The 22,446-nt window shown below is 49.1% G+C and overlaps 1 protein-coding gene across 14 annotated transcripts in view; it reads right to left on the minus strand.

Moving 5' to 3' along the window:
* Osbp2 (oxysterol binding protein 2) overlaps positions 1-22,416 on the minus strand; it is a 161,555-nt gene extending 139,139 nt beyond the window's left edge. For all 14 annotated transcript variants that reach the window (XR_015636660.1, XR_015636661.1, XR_015636662.1 and 11 more), the window contains 1 exon segment: positions 21,783-22,416. Coding sequence is in view for 10 of the 14 variants with exons in the window: in NM_001107232.2 (NP_001100702.1) it covers positions 21,783-22,381 (599 nt within the window). In the remaining 4 variants the exon portion in view is untranslated.
* Between the last annotated feature and the right edge of the window lie 30 nt (positions 22,417-22,446).

A 22,446-nucleotide genomic window follows, 5' to 3' on the forward strand; every position in this document is an offset into this window, starting at 1 on the left:
GGGCAATAGGATGTGCATTTCCTGAAGAGGGATCACCTGTGGGAGACCCCTATTTACCTTTGCCCTTTTGATGGTAGAAGCCTGGCAGAAGTTCACCAATGCGGGGGTCCAGATCAGTTTTATTTGCTTCCTGGGGATGCAAGACTACAGGAGACAACTACTGGAACCCCTGTGGGACAGTGAAAGGCACCCTGGTTCCTAGTTGAGGAGGCTTGAACCCCGGAGACCCTGAAAGGGACGGTAGGCGTTTTGCCTGACTCCCAAGAAACCAGGCCCATCACAAGCCCGCAGCCCCCCATAGATTTGTGGCCATCAGTCACGTAAAGGGCAAGACCCCAAGCCTCTTCACGGGTAGAGGACGTGACCACAGAACATGTAGACTCAAGGCAGATCTCCATTATAATGAAGTAGTTACTGCAGATGTCAAAATCGGGAAGGATAGAGAAACAGGAAAAAATGGATCTGCTTAAAATTAATGTACACTGTACGGTCGGTCATGCTCTGGATCCTGTGCCTCCTCGGGACCCTGGTGCAGGGCGTGGATACAGTTGGCCTGTTGGGTAGTTGGAGCACTGTGTCTCACCTTGTGCTGTAGCATGGAGAGATGACCCTGCTTCTAAAAATATACACAGAAAGAGTAAATAACAACAGGGCCCCACACAAGGACGCAGGCTGTGATCCCAGCCCTCAGGAAGCTGAGGAAGGAGGGTCAGAAATTCACAGCCAGCACAGACTGCATAGTCAGAACTTGTCTTGGAAGGAAGGAGGGAGGGGAGGGGGAGGAAGGGAGGGAGGGAGGGAGGGAGGGAGGGAGGGAGGGAGGGAGGGAGGATGAGCCCCACTGTGTTCTTACTCTTAAGTAGTAATACATGTAAAAACAACCCAGGCATAAGGCAAGCAGTGTATTAGCCATTTGGGAACTGAAAGGCACGGGAGTGCTTCACGTTATTTCTCTAACTTTTCTCCAAATCTAAAAATTATATTAACATTGAAAGTACATCCCTTGGGGCTGGAGAGATGGCTCATCGGATAAGAGCACTGATGCTCTTCCAGAGGACCTGGGTTCAATTCCCAGCAACCACATGGTGGTTCCCAACCATCTGTAGTGGGATCCAATGCTCTCTTCTGGTGTGTCTGAAGACAGCTACAGTGTACTCATATAAATAAAAATAATTTTTTTAAAGTCTATTTTCAATTTTAAAGGGTATCGAGTACAAATTTGAAGATAAGCAGTAATGAACTGCAAGTGTGTGGACCCTATTTAGGAATTGTAAAAATAAATAAATAAAATTGGGGGCTGGGGAGATGGCCCAGCCACTAAACCACTTGCTACGAAAGACTGAGGACTGGAGTGCAGAGCCCCGGAATTCACATAATCCCAGCTTCACGGAGGCAGACAAGGGCATTACCCAAGCACTGGCCACCGAGGCTAGCTAGCTATGTCAACGTGAGCTCTGGGCTTAGCCCTGCTCAAGTAATGGTAGAAAGCCATTAAGGCTGGTTCCTGACATCAGCCGTCACACGCGTGCGCACACACACACACACACACACACACACACACACACACACACACAAATGTGTATATACCCACAATGCATACCACACTCACACGGGAAAATGGAAAAAAATAAAAATTATAAAGCGGTGATGAAATTTAATATTTACAGGATGTACGACAACTTTACAAGGTTACTGTTACCTTTTAGACATAAAATGCATGGTGTACCATGCACACAGGGCTGGTGAGGGAGAATCACTCAAAATTAAAAATGAAAAGACACATACGGAAGCGTCTGTCAACAAGAGTTAACATGTCTGAGATTTGCTTCAAGTCACAGGAGGCACAGGAGTCACAGCTTGGGAGTACGGATGAGACCTCCGGGCAGGGGCGGGTGGGAAAAAGGGGTTCATTATATAATAGACCATCTTCGTGTTTTTAAAAAATCTCCATGATTAAAAATAAGTATAATATTTTAACTCTTCTTTGCTCGAGGAACGGCGGTGCCAAGTGACCCTGGTGACCAGGGGGCCCCCTGAGTCCCAGGCTCAGGAATGAGCCTGCTCACCAAGCATCTCGGGATGAGAAATAAGCTAACAGCAAGGTCCCCAGGGCACAGGGCTGGCTCTATTTCGAGTGCAGCCGTGGGCCTGTGACTCTGGCTTCTCCTACACGGAACATTTCAGGATAGTTGAACAGATTTTCTTTTTTTAAGTTATCACATAACCCTGGCGGCTGCTGTCACCACCTACAGGGGGCCCTGAAGCTCTTCTCTTCTTGTGTCCTTTCCTGTGAGACTCAAGCAGCATGAAAACAATCTAGAGAAGATACTATACCAAGCAAAGAAAATGGGGGGCGAGGGGGGGATCAGTTACCCAGCCGGAGGGTTAGAAATGCCACAACTCGGATCAATCAAAGAAATGCTTAATTCCAAATTTAACATGAGGACAATCACGTATATAAGTTACACCATGAGCTTATGGATAACCTATTCAGGAATTTACATCCCCCTTACCCCTCCCCCCCCCACGGTAGCCTCTAGTGCCTCAGGTACTGACATTAATATTAGTTGAAATAATCTAATGTAAAGGTGACTCCAGTAAAGCTTTAATCAAAATACAAATGACAGTTTGTGTCAAAATACAGGAGCTGTGAAACCAAAGGCCCCACAAGGGCGGGCAGGCACAGTGTGTATTTGAGTCATCTGCTGCTCCCGGTCAACATGGCATTTCCTGAGGACTGTTGAGGCCCAGGCTAAGCCCTACATCTGGAGTAGGACCAAGCCTCTGGGGAGGTCACTGTCTTGGGTTCACATGGCATTGCACATCTGTGAACTTCCACCTCCCTCTACCATATAGACTGAAGGAAGGAAAGATAGGGAAGTCTGACACAGACAAGGGTCTCCCCGTGACAAGAACTCTGAACTACGACAGGTCAGGACACAGTGTGGCCACTTCCCAAAGAAGCCTCAAGTGTGCCTTCTCGTTCTTTAACAACTCTGTTTTCCAGAGCTGTGGCAGCTAAGAGGGATGAAGGTGGCAGTCAGGCTCTCAAGAGCCAGATGCATTCATTCCTAGCAACACCCTTGGCTCTGTGAAACATCTTTTTCACTGGTAAAACGATTACCAAGTACTTTGCGTGGTGTGTGTGTGTGTGTGTGTGTGTGTGTGTGTGTGTGTGTGTGTGTGTGTGTGTGTGTGTGGTGTTGTTTTTCCAATCTGTAATGCAGGGCTGTTCACCAGTTAGGAGAGAGAAGACTGTGGAGGCTTCCAGTCTTCCTTTCTCTCTGAGCAAAACCTCCATGTGTGATCACGGGGATACTGCACACATTGGGTAGGCAGCTCATGGTTCCTGCCTTGCTCTCTCATGTATCCTTGCCCCTAGGAAAGCTGGCGGCCATGTTGAGGGACACTCAAGTAACCCTTGAGAGACCACAGGGAAAGAGCCAGAGGGCTCCTGCCAGCCACTCACACTCCCTGCCAGCCGTGTGACTCACTGCCCTGAGAGCTGGGCCCCCAACCTCAGTCAACCTCATGACCCAGTCCAAGCCAGAAGCACCCCGACTGTTCGCCCGCTCGTGAATTTCTGACTCACAGAAACCAGCTTTTTGCCTTCAGCTGCTAGATTCTAAGGTGACTTGTCATGCGTTGATGGGGTAATCCACTGTGACTCTGAAAGAACCTCTCTGAACAGGGGCAGCCCCGCCTTGTAATAGGACAGCAACATCCCAGGACAGGTCCCCACCTCAGCTTAACACCAAGCCCTGTGGAGAGAACACAGGCTTGTCCTGGAGAGTGGAGGTTTCTCTGTCACATGAGCCACTATGGTGCTCAGAGGCTGGTGTCAATGGGATGAGCAAAAGTATGGTTGGTTTGATCACTCTTCCAGACAGGAGCAATAGCTTGGGGGTGCAGCACATGACTATCACACAGGAAGCTCAGGTTTGGTCCCAGCATGTACACACACACACACACACACACACACACACACACACACACACACACACACCCCAAGATATTCTTTTGCCCCATACCAAGGATCTGGACAATCTCAGCAGCTTCCCAGGTCTGATAACATCTCTGTGCAGGGTATGACTGATGATATGAGGTGGCTTGGAGCACATGTGGAAGCCTGGAAGCTAGAAAGCTGTCATGGGGGCAGGTCAACTGAGGGAGGGGGACGGTAGAGTACCGGTGAAATGAAAGTAGGGAATGGGAATCCCAGGGATAGAAAGATCCAAGCCAGGGGGCACGGGGAGGAATTGGGTGTGCTAACTAAAACAAAGGGTTCTGGAAAAGCCTCATAGGAACACAAAAATTTGCAGGCAAATTGAAAATATAACTTAAGACAGGAGTGGTAGTGCACGCCTTTGATCCTAGCATTCCTCATGGGAGGCAGCAGCAGGAAGCTCTGTGTAAGTTTGGGGCTAGCCTGGTCTAACAACGAAAGCTCCAGGCCTTTCTTCCCACCACCTCCCCATCTGACTCAGGAGTTTAAATAAAGATACCCTGCACAGGCATGCAGGCTTCTCCCAGGAAACATGGGTTAATAAATGAAAACCTGGGGCTGGAGAGATGGCTCCCAGGTTAAGAACACTTGCTCTTGCAGAGGACCCAGGTTCAAGTCCCACCACCCACATAGTAGACTGCAATCATCCATAATACTAGTTCCAAGAGATCAGATCAGACACCCTCTTCTGGCCTCCATATGGTGCGTATACATACAGGCAGGAAAAAACTGATATACATAAAATAAAAATAAATAAACCTTTACAAAAACTAAAGTGAAAGTCTCAGCACGGGTGTGACGTATTTCCCTATGAGCTATATGTTAAGAAGACCTCCAAAATAGCACAGGCTATTGCCACCACGCTTGGTTTTTACCACTGCTAGACGGTAAGCTGCCATTGCTAAAGATAACATATATGCTGGTTGCCAGAATAGAGAAGTCAAGCTGGAAGCTTCCCTCCTATTTGTTGGCTAGCTTTCATGGTACTAAAAGGGCTGTTGTGGGACGTCATCTGTGGACATACTCAGCAGTGGGCCCTGCTAGTGATCTGCTGCTAGGCAAGGTGTGGCCACAGGCACTAACAGGCATAACTATTAGAGGGGTAGCCTGTTGCTTTGTCATTGAATTTGAGGCACTCAAACCTGGGTAAAAGCCCATGGCTGAGGAGGTCACAGGCCCAGAGGCATGGCCACTGTTACACTACTTACATGTTACCAAACTGCCTTCTAACCACTTATGTTGATACTCACAGATTAGTGTTGCTTTCACCCTTCAGCAGCAGCCAGTGCAGAGACTTGTAACTGGTCAGGGTACCAAGCCCAAGTAACTATTGAGTACTCATTCTAATGGGACACCTGCCCCACACTCACCCCAGGACTCAGAGAACAGCATAGAAGAGGGGGTGGGAGGAATGTTAAGAGGCAGAGGGTGGGGAGAGATGCGGTGAAACGCTGTCCTCTGGATATGACACGGCTATAGTGTACATGAACGCACTGCAGCTGTGGTCTTCTGCACAAGATCCGCACAAGATCAAGCCAGTCAGTGAGTGACTCTGGTAGCAGTGCGGTTGGGGCCATGAGGCTCCACCCTGAACAGAGGAGCTTTGGGCAGCTGAGGGTGACTAATTCTTCCTATGGGTGTGGCTGCTGATGGGTTTGCCAGCACTGACCTTCCTTGAGGAAGAACGGCTCGTGAGGGAAAGGGGAAGATATCAGGGTGCTCGAGCTTGTGGGAGTTGGGCTGGATATCATCAGGGCACATCTTGACAATTGTATGAAACTGTCAAGGAATAAATCTGACTAAGAGACTGTGAAACATGTGGTCACTGGGAGAGAGAGCTGAACCTATGAGAGTTCTCTGCAGCTCCTGACACTATATGACGTGCAATCCACAGCTGCACGTTTTCCACTGACTGGGCTTTGCAGGATCGACCCCTAGAGCAGAGTAGATGCCTTCCCTCCCCACCCATCGGCAAAAGATGGGGCTGTCAGCTGTGATTGGTCAGAGTGAAATGTGGACCAGAGTAGGCTGCATGCCTACTCTGGCCTCTATCTACCCTTCCTCCCATACTCTGTCATCATGGTGGAACGATCGCTAGCCCCCTCATTGCCTCAGCCACCTACAGGCACTCAAGACTAACCCGCTGCTGCTGTAAAACTGAGCTTAAACCATCCCCGGTAGCCTGTGGGGATAAAGCTGACTGGTTTAGGAGCACAGCAAGCTGAGGATTAGCTTCTGTCTCTTGCAGGGGGAGTATGGTGGTGGAAAAAGAGGCCCACAGGGCATGATGCTGGACAGAAAGACAAGAGGCTTATGGTGAGCTATGGTTACATAAACACGGATGGACAGGAGAAGAAACATGAAGTGCACATCTCTGTCAGCAATGTTCCAAGGGCTTGGGAATCTGCCACTGATGCCACCCGCCTTCTCACAGGCTGCCACCTGCACGCTCACTCACACAGGGGGAGCAATGATGTGGCAGAGTGGAGAGAATTTGCCCATCAAACGCACAGCCCTGGATTTGGTCCCCAGCACTTCAAAAAATGGGGATAAATCTCACGAAGAGAGATTTACAGGAGGTCAAGTTCCTGCTGCCCGGGATTTGGACCGCAGTTTGGATCTCTCTAGCACCCACTTACGTGCAGGGTAGGCGTGGTGGCACAGGGTGGACACTGGGACTCCCCGGGGCAAGCTGACTTGCTAGATTGAGTAGGTGACTTTCTGCTTCAGAGAGAGACCCAGCCTTATTATAGAGCATGACCAAGGAAGAAGACACTTGAGGTCAACCCCAGGCCTCCACATGCACAAGTACACACCCCACACATACAAACACATGAGAGAGATAGAGAAGGAGATGGAGAGGGGGAGGGGAGGGGGAGAAAGAGATGAGGAGGGGGAGGGAGAGGGGGAGGGGGAGAGAGATGAAGAGGGGGAGGGGAAGGAGGGGAGGGAGGGGGGAAGGGGGAGGGGGAGAAGGAAGGAGTGAGAGAGAAAGATTCCAGAAAGGACTTTAGAGATCTGTCTCCTTGAATTTATGCCCTACCCCCAACCCACTGTCCCATTGGACGAGAGAGCAGCTGAGCCCCGAGAGCAGCAGTGTGTGGTTCTAACCAGCTAGGTGCTTTCCAGGAGGCTTTCGCCCCCAAGTATGTGCTCTAGAGACCGCTGATGTGCCAGCGCCAAAAAAAATATTAAGAACAGTCTCAGAAGACAGTGCTGGGACTCTTGGTATCCCCACGGTGGGTCTGGAGCCTTATCTGCTCATCTGTAAAAACTAGCCCAGAAGCCGGGTGTGGCTCAGGGGGAGAACAAATGCTTAAGGCCCTGTATCTAATTCTACGGCTTCCAAATGGAGTAAAAACGTAAACTTAAGATCTAAAAACTATAAAATTCTTAGGAGAAAATACCGGGGAAAGGGCTGGCTCGAGACTCGGCTTTTCCAGGGCGTACCACAGAAGCAACAGAAGGAAACAAGAGAGATGAACCACGGCACACAAAAACTGTGCAAAGACCACCCACAAAACACACACCTGTGAGAGGCTGTGGTCCTACACACCGCCACCAACAAACAACTGATTTTAAAAACCAACAAGTGATGGTGCAGACATTCAATCCCAGCACTCGGGAGGCAAAGGGAGGAGGCAGATCTCTGAGTTCGCAGGAAAAGCGCTACCTCCCACACTAAGGTGAGTTCTGAGTAGGGACTGTGCACCACACAGCCCCAGGGTCAGATCTCAGCTCAGACGCCCACTTACAGAGCTGCTGCTCTGGGGCTGTGCTGGTCTTCCTCCTCCTCACTCATGACCACAGATTTCACCTTCCTCTCTGGACCGTCATCAAATGGGAGGGACACCACTACGGAATGCTCAGATTTGGTTCTTATTAAATCTAATGAGCTACAAGGAGGGAGGTCCTGGGGGGACCTCTGTAATACGTTGAAGTTTTCTTCCAAAAGCCAAAGCCCTTAAATTCAGGTAGGACAGTATTTTGCCCAGCCCCTAAAGACAGAAGGAAGATTTGGAACCGCTAGTTCTCTGCTTTTCAAAGGTTCTTATAAGTCACGAAATACTACAGACACTCAAAACAGAATCTCACCTCCACGGCTTCATCTTAACACAAGTCAACCCTGCAGCCTTACAGTGGAGACCAGAGATGCAGTCATGATGGCTTTACTGGAGTATGGGGGAAGGTGTGGAGGATGTAGGTCATTGGGGGAGACCCTTCTTCTCTGCTTCCTGTCTACCATGATGTGAACCTCCTCCTCTTCCTCCCCTTCCTCCCCTTCCTCCTCTTCCTCCCCTTCTTCCTCTTCCTCTTCCTCCTCCTCCATGCCCTATGATTCACTGACAACCCAGCCTTGACTAAAAGAACCTTCTTCCCTCCCTCTGTCAAGGGTTTGACATTGGGTCCGAGTGACCTTCAGTACAACACACACATCCCGGACCCTTCTTCTCCATTCCTGCTGGCCCCATACACACATACTCCAGGCAGGACCCTTCCCTTCACCTTGGGCTCCTCTCCTTCATCCTGGTACCCTCCCTCTGCATTTCTCTTCTCTATTCTGGACCCGTCTCTTCCATCCTGGACCTCTCTTTTTCATCCTCATCCTGGACTTCTCCTCTCCCAGATGATGTATCTTATTCCTCCAGAAACCCCATGATTCCCCCTGGACTACTGCAATGGTCCCCCTGGGGCTACTGAAATTGTTCAGGCTGAATTTTGAGTTTCCTTCTCCCCCTTCCCCCAACCTGTGTTAGTTTGGGTACACATATGTGCAGATGCATGAATGCGCACATGCACACAGAGGCAAGGGGTCAGGGGGTCAACCTTAGGTGCTGCCATCTACTTTTCAGGCAAAGGATCTCTCTCATTGGTTGACCCGGAGTTCACCAAGCAGGCAGTCTGGCTTGCAAGTCCTAAGGAACTACCCGTCTCTGCCCACCTAGTGCTGGGATTACAAACCCGTGTCACCATGCCCAGATATGTTTTTAAAATGGGAATTCTGGGGGATCAAAAAGCACTTTACTGACTGAGCACGTCCCTATCTCCTCGGCCTCCGAGTGTGGGGTCTTTATAGCACAGAAGAGATGAGTATCACAAAGCACATTTTTCTTGCTTGATTTCTTTTTTTTTTTTAACTCAGGAGATGGAACCCAGGGCATCACACATGCTAAGCACACACACTATTGCTAAGTTACACCGCTAGCCCATAAAATGTGTTCTCTATAAAAACACTTCTCTGACACTTGAGAGTCTACAGAGTTATAGGCTCCCAGAGGGCCCTACATGGTAAAGTGGAGCCTCTGCACTGGTGTGGGGGAGGAAGCCCACACCTCGCCAACGGTGTGCGTGGCCAAATGCCGCTACAGGGAACGGCAACCCGAACATGATTCCTCCAGATCTTTGCTAAGGAACTGGATAGATCCAACCCAGGAACCTCCAGACGACCTTGCTATTGCTGCCAAGATTCTGTCATCAAGTGCTGAGCACCGCCCATCCTAGGCAACGGCTGGTGTGAAGTCCTAGGAGAATCATAAATCATGGCTGTAGAGGGGGACATGAGGCAGGTCAGGCCCAGGAAGGGTTGGAGGGGGACCGCTGTGTGTGCCTGGTAAACTCAGGAAGGCCACAGCCCATATCAGAGCCACAGCTCCATCAGAAGACAGCACAGTGTGGCAGGCAGTGTCCCCTGCCAGCTCTGCAAGGCCATCTGCTCTTGTTTGGCTTCAGGCCAAGAATGCAGCCAAATGGTAGGAGTCAAACCAATGTGAAGTATTCAGAGGTGTGGCCCAGGACGGTGATGGGGGAGTAGGGGGGAGCTAAATTGCTAAATGATCAGAATTCGCAGGGGAAAAAAAAACCAGTTTAATGGAGACATGGGGAGGCTTCGCATATAAAAGAACCCAGTGTGTCCCCAGACTCCTAAAGCTGCATCTCTGTGGTGACACCTGGTCTGGAACGAGCTGCCTGTTTGGCTCAGGGCTGTCAGCTTCCAGCCCCGCCCATTTTCCCTGCTGTTTTCCACTTGGGATAAAACAAGCTAGTGGCCTCCGTCACAGCCTCTACGTCTTCCCCTCCCCCTCCTCTGTCTCTCCTTCTCTCCTTCCTTGGTTTTTGTTGATGCTGTTTTGTTTTGTTTTTGTTTTGTTGCTGTAGGAGGGGTAGCAGACAGAGAGCTACAGACTAGATAGACTATGTGTGGACCCTACAAAGTTGGGATGGTGATGAGAAATGTACCCCCAGACGCTCATGTATTTGATCACTGAGCCTCCAGTTGGCCACGATGCTTGGGGAGGTTCTGGCAATTTCAGGATGAGGAGCCTTGCTGAAGGAGGCACGTCACTTGGGAGTTTATAGCCACGCCCCTCTTCCAGTTTGCTCTCTCCATTTCCTGTGTGTAGATAAAGATGTAATGAGCTAGCTTCCCACTCCTGCTACCATGCTGTCCCTGTATACACACAGTCTGGACCCTCCCTCTGGAACTACAAACCAAAATAAAGACTTTTTTCTAAAAGTTGCTTTCGGTTGTAGCAACATGAGAGTCACTAATACAGTTTGGCATATGCCTGGATATGGTCAGAAGCAAGGGGACATCCCATCACTCAAAGCCACTGTCCTTGAAGCAGAGTGAGGGTTAGTCCTCACCGTTGGTGTCGGAAACTGCTTTGCCTCCAGTAGTGATGTGGCCCGAAAGTAACAGGGACCTGCACATCTGTTGCCATGGCAACGACCATATATTCCCCCGCATACATTTGGTTCAGCTCCCACCTTCACCTGGGAGCAGTGATGTCAGTCTAAATAATAGGCAGGCCCTTTCTGTCCCCCCCCCCACTCTCTCTTCCCCCTCTCTTGTCACCGTTGTTCTCAATAAACTTCGAATTGACCTGGTGTGGTCTGTCCGGAAGTGAGCCTCGAATTCTTTCACAACACTCACCCTGCCTGGCATCACTGAGGTTTGTAAGGAAAACTTCCACACCTGAGCTGACAAGGATTCACACACAGGCTCGAGGCTCTCACTCTTCCAAGGGCCTGCTTCTACAACCAGCCCTGGATTGGAGCATTGGATTTGGTGGTGGGGTGAGGTGGCAACTTAAGGGTTCTTTGGAAAGCAAACACGTGAAGGAGTGTTTTCCTGAAGCAGACGCAGGTGAAAGGATGTTTTGCTAAAGCAAGCATGTGAAAGGAGTCGTGATGAAGGACTCTTTGCCAGTGACACGCATGGATTGATCTGCCTCACATTTTGTAGTTGAGCCCCATTTGACAGGACGCCATAGAGGGTGAAACTCACCAAAAAACTTCTGGTGGTATACCGGCAGCTTCTTGCTGCTTCTGTGGACTCAGGGTGATTGGCAGTGATGTCAGCTGTTACAGACTCACACGCTGAGGCAAGACCCTTGGAGGATGTCAATGGACAGTGAGAAGGGCTTGTAGAGCTAGCTGTGCAATGCTTCATGGTCTTGACGAGAGAGGCACATCAAAGAACACGTGGTGTCCCCGATGGTCCTGGTCCCTCCTGCTGACTCATGCCGATTAGGCTGAGACCTGGCTGTCTCTGCTAGGTTGTGCCACTGACTCACGTTTGCTACCCTGACTCTACCAAACTGGACTGCTGGTGCATCCATGAAGTGTTTGCGAGTGGATCGAGCTGCCATTGCTGACCTGTGAACTGAACTGCTGATTTCCTGACAACACAGATGGGATTCGCTCCAAAGAACCATTTCTAAACAGGCCCACTTCCCCCATATCCTTTCTTTTCCACCACCTCTGGTGGGTGGTGGGCTAGTGAGGTTAATGCATCTAAGAACCATTATTAAGTCAGCTTTGAACAATGAAAGCGACAGCAGGAGTGGGGTGGGAGGCTTCCTGCCATTACTTAGTTAACAATGATGCTCACGCTGTCGATACATCGGCTGGCTCCTCTATGGGAATCTGGAATTTAGGTGCATGCTAGACAGAGGTCTTGAATAAGAGCAGCCCATAGCACAGACCTTGGGCTGAGGAAGGAGCCTCCTGTGGTGGCCGTATTCACACATATTGTCAAGCATCACTGCTGAGTTGGCTGTGTCTTGTGTGACTCCAAGGCATCTGCAGAAGCCTGAATCACAGCTGTGTCTTCCCTGGACTTCACCCCATTCCTCCTTCCCTTTGTTTTGCTTGTCTTTCTGATTTGCATCCTTTCGGTGCATAGTTTATTGTGAGGCTTACAGCATGCTGGGTCTTACTAAGTGCTCATCATGACTCACCAAACCTAGAGCCCAGTGAGGACGGGTGCAGGGGAGACACTGCCCAGCTGAGTTTTGCTCCTGAGCCTGCTCTTCCCACCGTGCACGGGGAAGGCAAAGCCACGCACCTTTTCTGTAGATCTCACACATGAAAGGAAGGCCCTGTTATCCACGAGGAGTGGAGGGCAGAGGCCGTACCTCTGCCTGTGGTCTGCTTCCCACCGGGGCCTCACATATGCAGCGCATGGAAAGCAAACAAGTCCAAAGCTAGTTTCAAGAGCTAAACGGTGATAAACATCCTCTTAAAAACTTCTATTTTGGGGGCTGGGGATTTAGCTCAGTGGTAGAGCGCTTACCTAGGAAGCGCAAGGCCCTGGGTTCGGTCCCCAGCTCCGAAAAAAAGAACCAAAAAAAAAAAAACCTTCTATTTTGCATTTTATTCCTTTATTCGTGGATAACTTCCCAAGGTGACAAGTCACCCCTGTGCATACAGACTCCATACACATAAACACTCACAACTCTACAGAAATACCAATGGCCCAGGGACTGGAGAGAGGGCTCAGTGGTTAAGAGCACATGCTACTCTTGTAGAGGACCAGCGTTCAGTTCCCAGCACCCACATCCAGCTCACATTTGTCTGTAACTTTGGTTCCAGGAGAACACCTCTTCTGGCCTCCATGGACATCTGTGCGTGCACACACACACACACACACACACACACACACACACACACACACACACACACCACACATGCCCCTCTTGTAGGAATAAAACCAGCAGGCCACAAAAACAAGCTACATTGTTCACCGAGTCACTTTCAAGCCTGCTGACACATTGTACCATGTTTCCTGTCACTTTTCCAGCAATCCTGGCTTAAGCCTGCACTCTCCACTATATTTGCCCAATCTTACTTCAATAAACAAGTTTCTTACATAGGAAACAAATTTTAAGAAATAACACTTGCCTCTTTAAAAACCCATCAATTCCCAGCCACTCATAGACTACCCAAGCTGTAGATACAATTACAGTGACAAGGCACAGGCTAGAAAGATGCCAAGCTTGGTGTCCTTGTTGCAGAGTTGTCTTGGACACACCCTGTAAGTTCTTAGAGGATGAAGGCTCATTCCTTGGTGTTATCTGAAGCCCTGGAGGGATGTGCTTCCTTACACAGCCCCAGGGCCACTGGGTCAGGGGAACTAGCAGGGAGACACTGACCAGGACAGTGGCTGGAAGCCAGGTGCTAGCTAAGCAGAAAGCAAACTAAAGCCAGGATGTGGCATCAGGGTGGAGACGGGGACTACAGGAGAGACACAGAGGCTTGGAAATTTATTCCATCTGGTATAGAGGGAGGAGAGAGGAGGGAGGAGGGGGGAGGGCGGAGGCAACAACATGACTCAGGTTTTCAGCTATTCATGGAAAGAGGAAAGTTCAGAGGAGGTTTCATGGAGAAAATTACAGTTCCTGTCACCAGAACTTGTTCAAAATGCTGGCGTGCACAGCATACCTCCAAAACACGCCCTGGCCACTTTATCACTCTCTGTAGCAGCCGCACAAAACTACCTCAAACAAACACGCACACATCATCAACGGCCACACGCACGCGTGTCTGCGTATTCCTTCTCAGCCTCTTAACGCAAGAAACGCTGAGCATTTCAAACTGATTCCAGTCGAATCCAACATGATAGGCTACCTCCCGGAGGGGCCTCGATGACTTAGCCCATAGACATGCCAGCTCCACGGCTCCAGAGGTGCTTTGCCCTGGAGGTGCCTTTGGCTCTCCATCTTTCAGAGATCAAGTATTATCAAGAATGATACTCCTGGGGTTGGGGATTTAGCTCAGTGGTAGAGCGCTTGCCTAGGAAGCGCAAGGCCCTGGGTTCGGTCCCCAGCTCCGGAAAAAAAGAACCAAAAAAAAAAAAAAAAAAAAAGAATGATACTCCTTTCTTGGGGCCCAACCTCCAAGGAGTTGGCTCTGGAAAACTGAGCTCACTGGAGAGATAAATGAACACGATTCATCCGGAGGCTACCATGCGTACTGAGCCATTTTGTTATCTGACCCCACTCTGAAATGTGTCCGGCTCATCAGGTATGCAAAGGTCTTCAGTCAGAGAATTTAAATTGTATTCTCACTTGAATGCCGCCTTTCTTTCTCCAAGACCTAGCCCAGTGGTTCGCAACCTTCCTAATGCCAAGACCACTTAAAACAGTTCCACATGGTGTGGGGACCCCCTCAACCATAAAATTATTTGTTGCTACTTCACAAATGTAATTTTGCTTCTGTTATGAATCGCAATGTAAACATCTGGTAGGCAACCCCTGGGGTGTGTGTGTATGTGTGTGTGTGTGTGTGTGTGTGTGTGTGCAAGCATGTGTGTGTGTAAGCATGTGTGTGTATGTGTGAGCAAGCATGTGTGTTTGTATGTGTGTGCAAGCATGTGTGTATGTGTGTGTGCAAGCATGTGTGTATAAGCATGTGTGTGTGCAAGCATGTGTGTATGTGTGTGTGCAAGCATGTGTGTGCAAGCATGTGTGTATGTGTGTGTGCAAGTGTGTGTGTGTGTGTGTGTGTGTGTGTGTGTGTGTGTGTGAAAAACTAGTCTAGACTAATGCTTTGAGGTCTTTCCTGTTAACTAGCTTAGCCATTTCTGAGGGCAGACCAGAATGGGCAATAAATACATTTTAAGATGTTTCTGTCTGAAATTGTCCCCTGAGAAACAAATGCCATTTATGGGGCCAAACAAACAACTGTCACACAACCCAGGGTTCTGCCTCACTTCATCGATGATGTGAATATGAGAAAGGTCATGTTGGTAAATTTATTTCTCTATTTTGACTTGTTGGGGCAAATACCTTTGAAAATTTCTGTATCACCTATGAGTTCTGCCCTAATTTCATTTCATTAACTGTCCTCTGGGAGACAAGAAGTGGGAAGGAAGTGCTTACAACGGGGCCTAACAGTGACAACAAGCTGGCAGTCTCTGAACAGATGCATAATTAGGGGTGCTAGGTTATGGAGGCTTTCTCATCCTCCATCTTATATCTTACCACACTGTTGGAAGAAGTAAAGCTGTGCACGGAAACACCACTTATGAATGACAGTAGTTACAGGCAGCTGACAGGAATATCACTGTGCCCATCTGTTGACCTTGATACTGTGAGGTTAAAAGCAGGCTGATGGAATGGCCAGGCTGCCTCAGAGGCCCATGGAAAAGCCATTGCTGTTGGAACCAATCCCTGGCATTAAAGCCAAGCACGGTAAGAGCAGCACCCCCATTTTCATGTTGTCACTGCTGGTGCCCAAGATTCCCTCTCAGAGGCAGAAATTGAGCTCTTCCTTCCAGAATTCCCAATGGAGGCACCTGAAATGTATTTTATGATCACATATTTGCAGGGGGCCAGCCCCAACCATGGCCAGGTTCCACAGAAGAGGCAAGAAGTCATGGAGGGAGGCATGAGTCAGGCATGGGAGTCGGGGGAATCTTGCAGCTTGACTGACTGGCAGTCGGAGCGCTTCTTTATTTAAACAGAACTCAGTAGGCAGGGATAGACTCACGTTGTTCCAAAACATAGATCATATCGGTTTTATCCCTGGCCACATGTTTAATGTCCTCTTGGTCATATGTTTAGTCACCCTTGGTAAAGAGTGACAGAACAGAGTTATCTTCTACAATCTCTTCTCCTCATCAACCCCATAGCCCAACTTTTCATACTCTAGTGGCACACTTTGCCAAAGCATGACAGCCCATTCTCGGGCTGATAGCTTTTGCGGTTTCAAGGGAACTAGACAGAAAGAAAACCTCCCAGCCAAGCTGGGCTGACTGCCATGTCCCAAGCAATGTATTATAAACTTCTAACGGTCAGAACGCTAATTGTCATCCGGCCCAAGAAAAATCTCCAGGCCAAAGCTCCTGGAACTACTAGTCAGTTTGGGGCATAATAAATGTTTATACCTCTGCAGAATTATTTATGTGCCTAATCTTGGTATCTCTTTGTTCCTTGGTCATTTGATACCTCAGTGGCCCTGTATGAGCTAACTTTTCTAACTTTATTTTTCCATTTACCCACACCATTCTTTGTCCATCAGGATAAGCCCCTGTGTAGGGCAGAGATAATTCCAGCCAATCTTGGTTGCTGTGTCTTTTCTTCAAGGGGTAAACCACATGCAGGACCCCGATCTTATGTGCTGCCAAACTGCCTGAGTGAGTAGTAAGAAGAAGCTTTTAATCTGATCTGCTTCCAACTTCCGTAGCCCACCAAAGCTTGTTTATGTTTTAAAATTTACCTTGTTCTGATTTTCTTGTTCCTGAGTAACTACAGAGTCTTGGAGTCAGAGCCTTACAAGGAGACCTCTGCCATCTTTGAGCTGCAACCTACAGGGCGTAAGGAAGACCTTCAAGTCGGGCTAGATAGTGTTACCTCCCTAAAAGCAGGAGCAGTGGTCTGCTCAGGACTTTCCCGAGGAAGCTTTAGAAGCAGTGCTCCTGGGAGAGGGAATGAATAATCCATAAGAAATTTCCCATCAGGACTGGAGAGATGGCTCAGTGGTTAAGAGCATTGACTGCTCTTCCAGAGGTCCTGAGTTCAAATCCCAGCAACCACATGGTGGTTCACAACCATCTGTAATGGGATCTGATGCCCTCTTCTGGTGCATCTGAAGACAGCTACAGTGTACTTATATATAGTAAATAAATACATCTTTAAAAAAATTTTTCCCATCAATCCAATATCCTCAAGGTGTAAAAATGTTAAAAGCCCCCAAGCACTCAACACATGGACACGAAGACCAAAAGTGAAGGACCGCCATGACCGTAATAGCATCCCGTGGCTCAGCTGGATCTTTGTCAAGCAGCTGTGCTAGCTTCATAACTTTAGCTGTAGATGTGGCTGTGCCACAGATTAGCAGCCTAATTTAGTTAAATTGAGAAGAACACGTTTAGATGTTTTAGAAGATAAGTGATTCCCCGACCCTGAAGCTCTACACAAATTCTGCTACGGATCCCTTTGTTCAGGGCTCTTAACCCAGATGACTAACTAGCAGATCTGTGGAAAACCAACGACGCTACACAGTAGAAGCAGGAGCAGACTCCACACGGTGAGTCGCATGTAAGTCAGTCTGACCAAGTATGTGCCACGTCTGTTCAGCCAAGACTGCCTTCTTTTTTGTTTGCACTTAATAAATCTGTCTTAGAAACATCAGAATAAAAGACCAGGGCTCTTCAGTCCTCTGGTGATGAACTGCACACGAGCAAATCTGTCCTGTTCTGAACCACGCTGTAAAGCGATGGCATGGACTTTTGCTTGTTTCTGCATCATGACTTAGGTATAATGGACTAAGAATAAAGGTAGTTGTCAAGGCCAACTGAAGGAGTGTGGGTATTTTTATCTCACATTTTTAGGGAAAGATTGGTCTTATTTTAAATTCACGGGATGTTTCCCCTTTCCCTTTATGTGAGGATCTCATGGCATTGTTAGGAACATGGCTGCACCTGACAGCTCTTGCAGAGGGCCCCGGGTTCGAGTCCCAATACCCTCATAGTGGTTCACAACCATCTGTAACTCCTGTTCTAGGAGATCCAACAGCCTCTTCTGACCTCAAGGGTACTGGGCAAGCATGCGGTGAATAGACGTATATACAGGTAAAACACTCACATAAAAATTAAGTTAAGGGGTTGGGGATTTAGCTCAGTGGTGGAGCGCTTGCCTAGCAAGCACAAGGCCCTGGGTTCGGTCCCCAGCTCCGAAAAAAAAAAGAAAAAAAAAAAAGAAAAAAAATTAAGTTAATCTAAAAATAGGATTTTTGTTTTTTAAGCAGCTAAACAGGGCCAGTGATATGGCTGAAGTGGTGAAGGTTACCACTATGCCTGGTGACCTGAGGTCAATCGGGAGAAACCACACAGTGGAAAAAAAGAACTGACTCCCGACCTCCATGTGGATGTCAGGCCTGGCATACATCCCCTTGGCCAATAAATAAATAAACCACAGTTAATTAGTTCTTTAGAATACATTCTTTAGTCAGGTCCATCTTTATTTAATGTACATATGAATAGGTTCAATTATCCAAACCATAACAAGAATGCTAAAAAGCACAATCTCAAACCTAATGTGGTTTGATGCCAAGGGTGCATGTCCTGAGACGTCAAACACTCCTTACAACCATTTTGTATAGCGTGTCTGAAAATACATTTCTACAAACCTTGTGCCTTAGTAAAATATTTCTGTTATTCAAAAGAAAGAAAAAGATGACCCCATATTTTCTCCTACCACTCAGCTTTACCTAGTTAAGAGTTTTCGATTTTTTTTTTTTAATTTGGTTCTATTCTTCCGAGACACAGTCTATACTGGCTGGTTTAATGTGTCAACTTGACACAAGCTGGAGTTATCACAGAGAAAGAAGCCTCCCTTGAGGAAATGCCTCTATGAGATCCAGCTGTAAGGCATTTTCTCAACTAGTGATCAAGGGAAGAGGGCCCTGGGCTGGTGGTCTTGGGTTCTATAAGATACCAAGCTAAGCAAGCCAGGGGAAGCAAGCTAGTAAGTAACATCCCTCCATGGCCTCTGCATCAGCTCCTGCTTCCTGACCTGCTTGAGTTCCAGTCCTGACTTCCTTTGGTGATGAACAGCAATGTGGAAGTGTAAGCTGAATAAACCCTTTCCTCCCCAACTTGCTTCTTGGTCATGATGTTTGTGCAGGAATAGAAACCCTGACTAAGACACAATCTCTTTATGTAACCCTGGCTGGCCTAGAACTTGTTACATAGATCAGGCTGGCCTTGAACTCACAAAGATCTGCCTGCCGCTGTCTCCCAGATACTGGGAGTAAGGAATGAACTTCCATACCCAAGGGAACCTTGCAAGAGAAATGCTCTATTTCTTTTTCAGCCACATCACCCGGACAGGGGACCTTGCCCCTCACAGCCTTAAGGGAAAGGGATTGTCGGTAAGAGAAGAGCTTGTCTTTTCCTCACTAAGTTGGTCCAGGCACTGTGATCTTGTCCTATGAAGAACTACTGAGACAGTGGCTGTTGAATACGAACTGGAATGCAGCATTGTGAAGGAGGCTAAGGACACACACACACACACACACACACACACACACACACACACACACACACGTCTACAGCAGAGCACTCAGGAAGGTGTCCTGCTACTGTAAGGATCGTGAGCCGCAGACCTGGAAGGGGCTCGGGCCTCGGGCCCAGTGATGGGATGGTCGTGCTTGGAGTAGAAAATGGGATTCGGATCAGAAGTGGGGACAGGAAGCCAGGAATAGCGACACAGACTTGTAATTCCAGCACTGGGGAGACTGAGGCACAAAGACCATGAGTTTAAAGGTCAGTCTGGAGGACACAGGGAGACTGTCTCAAAGAGAACAACAGACCAGGAGGGACAGCACAGCCGAGAGGCTGTTTAGGAAGCTGGACAGCAGAGAAGCCACTGACCCAGCTCCTCCAAGGAACATTTGCCAAATCTAGACACGCACTGCTGAGCAGGGTGCCACTGGGGTAAGCTTCTACGGCTCATTCTTTCAGCCTCAGTTTCCCCTTCCCAGACTTTATATGAAACTGAGAACACAGGATGAGTAAATGTTAGGACCATTCATTCCACTAGCTGAGGCAAGTAACAACTGTGCCCGTGTGGACTCTAGAAACATCCCAACGAAACCACAGGAGTGACAGAAGGGTGTCTTACACACACACACACACACACGCACATGCACAGAGAGAAACTTCCCTTCTTCCTCTTCCAAACCAGAGTTTCTCTCTACAACCTTGTCAGCAAGTGATAAGGACTTATTTCTTAGTGGCCCAGAGACTACATCCTTAGATTACCTTCAAAGGGGCTAACTCTCTAACAGTTATCAAAGCGAGAACACGGGAAACCTTTACTCTTCTAATGCAAACACAACAGTCCAGTGTGAGTCGAGGCCATACATCTTCCTTGACCTCCACAGTCTATAGGTCTCCCACTAAACACAGACAATACTGGAGGCCGCAATCCAGGATGTCAATGCACTGGCACAATCCTGGAATGGGCGCTTCAGTCTCAGGTGTCCAACTTCAAGCTTCAGAACACTTCCCCCCCCCCCAAAAACTGGCGTTTCTTAGTACTCAAGCTTCCAGAAGAGGTGAAGTCACTGAAGAGCTGCAGGCCCCGAGCAAAAATCTCTGGGCAGGGGACCAGATGACAAAGCTTTCTCCTCTTGCCAAGCCTCAGAATACCCCCTCGTGAAATAAAATGACATTGGAACCTACCTCAATCATGGCCAGGGGCGTGAATCGGGTGAATGTGACACAAAACAAAGGATGCCACCACAGCTGACACTATGTCCCCATGCCTCCAAATGAAAAATAACTCAGCGATTCCCAAAAAGGTCCTTGTCATTGCATAGCTGGAGTATATGTTCATATAGATTGAAACTGCCACCGGGAAAGACCCTCCTATTCTTGCTTGGTATGTTAACTCTAAGGACAGTGTGTTCTGGGTCACAGCCAAGTGACCAAGACACTACAAGAGCAGGGCAGACTCAGACTCAGTTTGGCTTCTCCTCCACCAGAAAGTAAACGCGGCTGGTGAACCTCAAGTTGGTGCAAGGGTCGCATCTAACGTTGGTAGAGCACAAAAATTCTCAGCCATAGGATACTCAGCAAGCCTCTGAACTAGGCGCTCAAAGGGCTCAGCAGAACCTGAAGTATTGTTAGCAGAGGAAACTCAAGCTTTGGCAAACAAGCATGGTGGGAAGTCTGTCTAACAGTAAAGACGACCTTCTTGGTAACTGACCCTGGGCCAGCCTCACAGTCCTCACACGGAAACTTCTAGAAAAGCCATTCCTCAGGCCTGTCACAGGAGGGATTCAGTGGGAGGCCTAGACATTGCAGCAACCCCACTGAGCTTGAGAGCCACTTCTCTACCGTGACCTGAGATCTCAAAGCTTAAACTCCCTGGAAACAGCTAGTGTGAAAGGGATGTTCCCGCTTCTAGCCAGCATTAATGGGAGGTGGTGTCTGAAACCCACGCTGCTTCTGGAATGACAAAGCTAACGGGGCAGCATTATCTGCTTTGCACAAAATGTCAACTTGGGGTCCCAAAGGGTACATACTTTGTCTGCTCTATCAGTGGGTCGGCTAGTCCCAGCCCAAGACCTGGCAACCAGCAGGTGTCAGCAAAGGTAGGAAACAAATGGAGGAACCACGTGAGGAAGGACGTGCAGCCCTTCTCCAGGGTGGAGTTCACTAGCTGCCTCCCTCCAGGGACACAAGGAGCCAGACGCAGCAAGGACTCTGTAGGGATGCCTTTGACTGTCCTCCCAGACTCCACAACTACCAAAACAGGAGGGGAACTAAGGACCTACTCCACTCCATCTCCCTACTCATCCTTTTAAACTCAAGCTTGCCTGAGGCCATGCCTATAGGTCTCATCTTCCCTTGGCAGCTGCCAGTCATTACTTCTACAGAAGTTCATGCAAACATCTCAGAAGGGTTATGGTGACACCCCACAGTCGAGGCAAGCCATCACCACCCTCCAACCTCAGATGTCCCACCGCGGTACTTCCGTACCTGTAGTAGGATAGCAGGCCATTGCCAAGCACGAACCAGCGGCGCTGGTAGCCCTTCAGGTAGTTAGTCCACTTGAAGAGCCAGCCCTTGTAGCTGTCCAGAGGTGGTGAGACCATTGGGACACTAGTCCCTGACACTGGACTCCCGGCAGAAGTCTTTGACTGTCCTGGTCGCAGAACAGACTGGGTCTTCGGCCCCGCCTTAGACTCGGGTTTGGGCAAACTCTCTGCTGTTGATCGCGGCGGGGATGGCAGCTCTGGTGAAGCTTTGGTATTGGGCCCAGACCCCGGCCACAATCCCAGTGATTCCGATTCCTGCCCAGCCCCTAAGGGCTGTGGCACAAACGTCGTCTGGGACCCAGGTTCGGATCTCGGCTCAGAAATTGGCTGACACACCTGTTCCGACAGCAACTCCCGCTCTGGTGCCTGTACAGGCTGGAATTGAGGCTTTGGCGCCGGCCCTGAGCCCAACGTGGACGAGTTCATGCCCGGCGCCGCCGTGTGGCAGGACAGACAGGGCACAACCGTGAACAGCGACGAGAGCCCGCGGGAGCGGCCAGCGCAGCCGCCGCCTCGGCTTAGAGCGGCCGCTTTCCCCATAGAGCTGTGGACCCGAGCGCGGCCGAGCGCCGAGTGGGGGCGGGGCGGGGCGGAGAGTGGGTGGG

Source organism: Rattus norvegicus, chromosome 14 (genome assembly GCF_021556685.1).
Source record: "Rattus norvegicus strain SHRSP/BbbUtx chromosome 14, alternate assembly SHRSP_T2T, whole genome shotgun sequence".
NCBI lineage: Eukaryota > Metazoa > Chordata > Mammalia > Rodentia > Muridae > Rattus > Rattus norvegicus.